The sequence below is a fragment of the Scardinius erythrophthalmus genome, assembly GCF_964197995.2.
Source record: "Scardinius erythrophthalmus genome assembly, chromosome: 1".
NCBI classification, from domain to species: Eukaryota; Metazoa; Chordata; class Actinopteri; order Cypriniformes; family Leuciscidae; genus Scardinius; species Scardinius erythrophthalmus.
In genome coordinates this window covers 21168618-21175002 of record NC_138221.1, presented here as the reverse complement: position 1 = coordinate 21175002, position 6385 = coordinate 21168618, and the positions used below count along the sequence as shown (strand labels likewise).

The 6385-nt window shown below is 39.2% G+C and overlaps 1 protein-coding gene across 1 annotated transcript; it reads right to left on the bottom strand.

The window, feature by feature from the left end:
* Positions 1-215: 215 nt before the first annotated feature.
* On the bottom strand, positions 216-5698 carry LOC308696989 (uncharacterized protein). The gene is made up of 2 exons (XM_081376004.1): positions 3873-5698; positions 216-717 (listed from the first exon to the last, which is right to left on the bottom strand). Exon 1 carries the CDS (start codon positions 4791-4793, stop codon positions 3876-3878), a length of 918 nt encoding a protein of 305 aa, XP_081232130.1. The 5' UTR covers positions 4794-5698; the 3' UTR covers positions 216-717; positions 3873-3875.
* Positions 5699-6385: the final 687 nt, after the last annotated feature.

Sequence of the window (6385 nt, the reverse complement as noted above, 5' to 3'; positions counted from 1 at the left end):
CGTTAACGTCAACGTAATTTGCTTTAGAGCAGGTGCACTTTAGAGTGAAAGAAAAAATGAAAGAGTATATATCACTGTATAATGCGATTAAAATGGTTTAACATTTTACTGCAGTGGGGATATATGATGATTATGAGCGAACATACTAACTTAATTCATGTTTATCTGATCGCACTGTTTGGAATCTGACACCAACAGTTTTTGCAGTCTTGGTTACACTTTATAATAAGGTTTTATTTGTTAATATTAGTTTTCAACATTAGTTAACAGAGTAACCATGCGTAATACTTCAAAATGTATTAATCTTAGTTCATTTTCATTTTGACATTTAAAATAAAACAGTATTTGTTAACATTAGCACTGTGAACTACAAGAACAAACATTGAACAGTTGTATTTGTATTAACTAATGTTAACAAATACTGTAACAAATGTATTGGTAATATTAGTTAATTCAATTCAATTCAATTCAAATTTATTTGTATAGCGCTTTTCACAATACATATTGTTTCAAAGCAGCTTTACAGAAAGTGCATTTCAGAAATATACATGGAGAAAAACAGTTAGTTAATCATGTATTTAGGGCATAAACATATCGCCAGCGTCGAGTCGTCTCTTCACAGGCGCCGAGTCGTCTCTGCACGGGTGTTGGAGAATCTGTAGTTTCCATGAGAGGCTGGATACAAACTGGAGCTGACGATCTGTATTTACCTCGGGACTAGCGTCCCGAGATAACAACAGAAAAGCATATGGGAAATCATTAGCGTAGCTGCTGTTCGCAATATTAATGCATTCAATCTGATTCAACTGTAGTATAAAAGGTAAGTATTATGTGAATGCTTGGCTAAAGAGATGCGTCTTTAATCTAGTTTTAAACTGGGACAGCGAGTCTGAGCCTCGAACAATATCAGGAAGGCCATTCCAGAGTTTAGGAGCTAAGTGTGAAAACGCCCTCCCTCCTTTAGTGGACTTAGATATCCTAGGAATAACCAGAAGCCTCGAATTTAGTGATCTTAAAGAGCGTGATGGATTATAGGGCGATAGAAGTTCCGTTAAATACACGGGAGCTAAACCATTTAGGGCTTTATAGGTCAGTAGTAATACTTTGTAATTGATACGGAACTTTATAGGTAACCAATGTAGAGACGACAGAATTGGTGTTATATGATCATATTTTCTTGATCTAGTAAGAACTCTAGCGGCGGCATTTTGGACTAACTGTAGCTTGTTTATTGAGGATGCAGGACAACCTGCTAATAAAGCATTACAGTAATCTAGTCTCGAGGTCATGAATGCATGAACTAACTTTTCTGCATCAGAAACAGATAGCATATTACGTAGCTTAGCAATGTTTCTAAGGTGGAAAAAGGCTGTTCTTGTAACATATGAAATATGATTTTCAAAAGACAAGTTGCGGTCTAATATAACACCCAGGTCTTTTACTGTAGAGGATAAAGTAACAGGACACCCTTCTAAATTAAAGTTGTATTGTAAGAGGTTTTGTGTGCAGTTTTTTGGACTAATAAGTAATACCTCCGTTTTATCTGAATTTAATAGCAGAAAATTACACGTCATCCAGTATTTTATATCTTTAACACACTCTGTTAATTTAGATAATTTATTGTTATCATCTGGTCGTGATGAAATATATAATTGAGTGTCATCAGCATAACAGTGGAAATTAATTCCATGTTTTCTTATAATATTACCAAGTGGTAGCATATATATTGAGAATAGCAGAGGGCCTAACACAGATCCTTGCGGTACACCATAGTTTACTGACGTTATCTTCGATTTTTCCCCATTTACGCAGACAAAATGGTAACGGTCCGATAAGTACGATCTAAACCAGTTTAATGCCTGTCCCTGAACACCAGTGTAGTTTTGTAGTCGGTCTAAGAGTATTTTGTGATCTACAGTGTCGAACGCAGCACTAAGATCAAGTAAAACTAGTATTGAGATAAAGCCTTGGTCAGAAGCTAGAAGTAAATCATTTGTGATTTTAACGAGCGCAGTTTCTGTGCTATGATGCGGTCTGAATCCTGACTGAAATTTTTCATAGATATCATTTTCTTGCAAGAAAGAGCACAGTTGAGCGGACACAACTTTTTCTAGAATTTTAGACATAAATGGAAGATTTGAAATGGGTCTGTAATTTGCTAGGTTATTATGATCTAATTGTGGTTTCTTAATTAAAGGTTTTATAACTGCCAACTTGAATATTCTTGGAACATGACCTAAGGATAAAGACGAGTTAATAATATTGAGAAGAGGCTCTTCCACTACAGGTAACACTTGTTTCAATAGTTTAGTTGGTATAGAATCTAATAAACACGTTGTTGGTTTGGATGCAATGATAAGTTTATTTAGCTCTTCCTGTCCTATAGTTGCAAAGCGCTGTAATTGTTCTTGCGGGGTGATAATTGAGGCTGAATCATAAGACATCATTAAAGATTGAACGTTTACAATTGTGTTTCTGATGCTTTCTATTTTCTCAGTGAAGAAATTCATAAAATCATTACTACTACACTCTAACGGAATATTTTGCTCCGGTAACGTCTGTTTATTTGTTAGTCTAGAGACGGTGTTAAATAAAAACCTAGGATTATTTTGGTTAGTTTCTATTAGTTTGCGGAGATGCTCAGCCCTGGCCGCTTTTAGGGCCTTTTTATAACGTGACGTACTGTCTTTCCACGCGATTCTAAAGACCTCTAAATTAGTTTGTTTCCATTTACGCTCTAAATTACGAGTTTCTCTCTTTAGAACATGCGTAGCACTGTTGTACCATGGTGCTTTAGTTTTCTCTCTAACCTTTTTTAGTCTAATTGGTGCAACGATGTCTAATGTACTAGAGAAAATGGTGCTCATAGTGCTAGTCATTTCCTCTAGTTCATCTGTTTGTTTGGGTTCACTGAGCAGCTGAGATAGATCAGGTAAGCTATTTGAGAAATTATCTATAGTGGTTGGAAGGATTGTTCTGCCTGGTCGATAACGTGGCGCAACATGACAAATTTCAGCGGTACGTAGTATGCAAGTGACCATGTAATGGTCAGTGACTTCATCACTTTGCGGTACAATATCTATATCGGTTGGATCGGTTCCATATGATATAATTAAATCTAGCGTATGATTAAGACGATGAGTGGGACTAGTGACGTTTTGCTTGACCCCAAAGGAGTTTAATAAATCTGTAAACGCAGCCCCTAACGCATCATTTGAATTATCTACGTGTATGTTAAAATCTCCAACAATTAATGCTTTATCGACATTGACCAAAAGATCTGAGAGAAAGTCTGCAAACTCTTTTAGGAAATCAGCGTAAGGCCCTGGCGGTCTATATACAGTAGCCAAGGCTAAAGATAATAGGGATTTCTTTCTTACATCTAAGAGAGTAACATTTAGTACAAGAACTTCAAACGAATTAAACCTGTGACCTGTTTTCTGAGTAACAGTAAGAATATCTTTATAGATTATAGCAACACCACCGCCACGACCAATCAGACGGGGCTCATGCTTGTAACAGTATCCAGGAGGAGTAGACTCATTAAGACCGAAATAATCATTTGGTTTAAGCCAGGTTTCAGTAAGGCAAAGTACATCGAAACTATTATCTGTGACCATTTCATTTACAATAACCGCCTTAGGTGTAAGCGATCTAATGTTTAAAAGACCTAGCTTTATAAATTGTTTTTGTTCACTAATATTGAGATTTTCTGGTTTAATCACAATTAGATTTTTCCTAGATCCTGCAGTAGATTTATTATTTGATCTCACTAAGCGAGGGATAGACACAGTTTCAATATAATGTTCTACATTGGTACTTATATCAATTAAATTTGGACAGCAAAGAGTGTGATTTGGACTTTGACTTACTAGTCATATGGTGTGTAGCGTCTTGGAGATGTTGTCCGACAGAAGAGCCGCTCCGATTCTGCTGGGGTGAAGGCCATCAGCACGGAAGAGCCTAGGTCGCTCCCAGAAAAGATTCCAATTATTTACAAAGAGCAGTCTCTGTTCATTACACCATGACATTAACCATTCATTTAGAGCAAATAATCTACTGAACCTTTCGTGTCCTAGTCGGTAAGTGGGAAGCGGTCCTGACACGATGATCGTTGTTTCAGGCGATGTACTGCGTACCGTCTCGATCAGGCTCCTGTAGTCCTTCTTCAGAACCTCCGACTGCCGTAGCCTGATGTCGTTCGTTCCCGCGTGCAGCACGACAGCTCTGACGGGCTCGTCACCGTTCAGAATCCCGGGAACCTGTGCAGCGACATCGAGAACACGAGCACCAGGAAAGCAGTGAGTGCGCACCTTACCTTTACCTATGGTAGCGTGGACATGCCGGACGATGGAACTGCCGATGATCACAGCGTCGCGTTCCGTCTCGCGTAGAGGGGAGAAGCGGTTCCGGGTGGAGATCTCGAAGGCCGGGAGGGGCGGAGAGGTCCTAGCTCTGGTCCTGGCCCGCGTCTTCCGCTGTGGCATCACCCAGGGTCCATGTTGTTGTGTCGGTGCCGGAGTGAATGAAACCAGGGATGATCGCATCCTGGGCAGAGAAACACATGGAGTAGACGAGGTCGGAGTCAAAAGGTTACTAACCACTGACTTGTGAGCATCAGCGCGTGATGTTTCAAGCGCGAATCGTCGATCTCGTAGCTCGGCCTGTCTCTCTAGTAGGTCGCGGATCTGCTTCTCCACGGATTCCAGCTCTAACTGCACAGAATGCAGCTCGAAGGTGTCCTCACCTGCACTCAAAGGTAACGTTAGACACACATCCGTTATATTCGCCATTATAGCCGATGTGCTATAATGGCGAATTATAGCTTTCAGTGATACGGGTGTAAATAAGTCGATCGATAGGCGTGACCACGCGTGTAATGCTAGCGGGCTAAGGCTAGTAGCGGAAGTTCGAAAGGTTGGATATATGTAGCGATATCAGAGCAATCCGATTGTTTTTTAAGGAGAATAGTATTCCAGATATGTTCACACGCTATAAAAATGAGAAAAGTTCGTTTGTAAAAGAGTGTAAAGAAGAAAAACAAGGTTTCTGAATTAATTCGACGGAGCTCCAAACACAACAACGCACTCAGTCGTTACACATTAATGTTAGTTACACATTAATGTTAACAAATTAACTTAATTAATTACACATTAATGTTACACATTAATGTTAACAAATGAGACCTTATTGTAAACTGTTACCGATATTTTGCATATACTGCTGCGTGAACTCTGACAACAACATTTATCAAACCTATGCACATAAAAAACGAATGCTTAAGATTTAATAATGACTTCACAATATGTATTCCTTTATTTAAAAGATGCAGTTCAGAGAAACCCTGACAGCTAATGCTGCTGAAATGGAGGTCGAGGGATCATGGACTGGTGGATCCAGCCGTCTAACTGGCAGTAGATCGAGGAGCAGACACAAGGTAAGTCTTCCTAGTGTTGATCAGGAGGCAGACACACTCTGGCAGTTTAAATCTATATTAAAAACACACCTCTCTAACCTAGCATAAACATAATACATTTATATCATTAAAATCCCTATAATCCTATATAATTCAAAAAGGATTGTTAGGCCGCATAAATTAGCTCAACCAGAACCGGAAACACTTCTCATAACAATGAACAATGGCATCTTTGCTAATGTTAGTCTCTCTGTCTCATTCTTATCCCGAGGTTACTGTTGTCAGCCGGATCTAGTCCGTATCCAGATCAGATGCTGGACCTGCACCCTAAGATGAACACAGTGAGCCCTGAATGTCAGAAGAGACCATGACAACTAGACGAGACCTAGAAACAAACGCCTGTCAAGACCTTGTTGACACAACAGTCATCGGCACAGTCATCGGATCAGATCCACGAGAACCAGACCAGTCCTCCACACAGACCCAACGGCCAGCTTCAACTCCTCTCCCACCAATTGCCAGCGTGATCTTATGAAGGTAAAAGAGTAGCAAAACTCGAGATTAGATGTGAATTTGAGAACTTGTACAATTAATATTTGTACTTGTACACTAAAATTTACACTCACATCTCCAATGTGAAAACTTGTTGAATGTTGAGATCAGCACTTGCAGAAAATAGTCACAAACATGCATTCTGAATTTTAAGCTGCAGATAGTTACAAATGTAAAAGTCATTCACAGAAATACAATGACAGACACAAACTTGTATTCTTTCATTCACATTCGCAGCACAACCTCAATTAAGCACTTCTCAAATCTGCCATTGCAATATCAAATCTTCACACATTGACTTTTGCAACTTTTTTTGCGATATATTAGATGCGTAACTAACTTTTGCATTTTCAAACTCAGTGGCGGTAAGAGAGATAGGCGCGGCAATTTGAAATGGCAGATTTGAGAAGCTGGAAG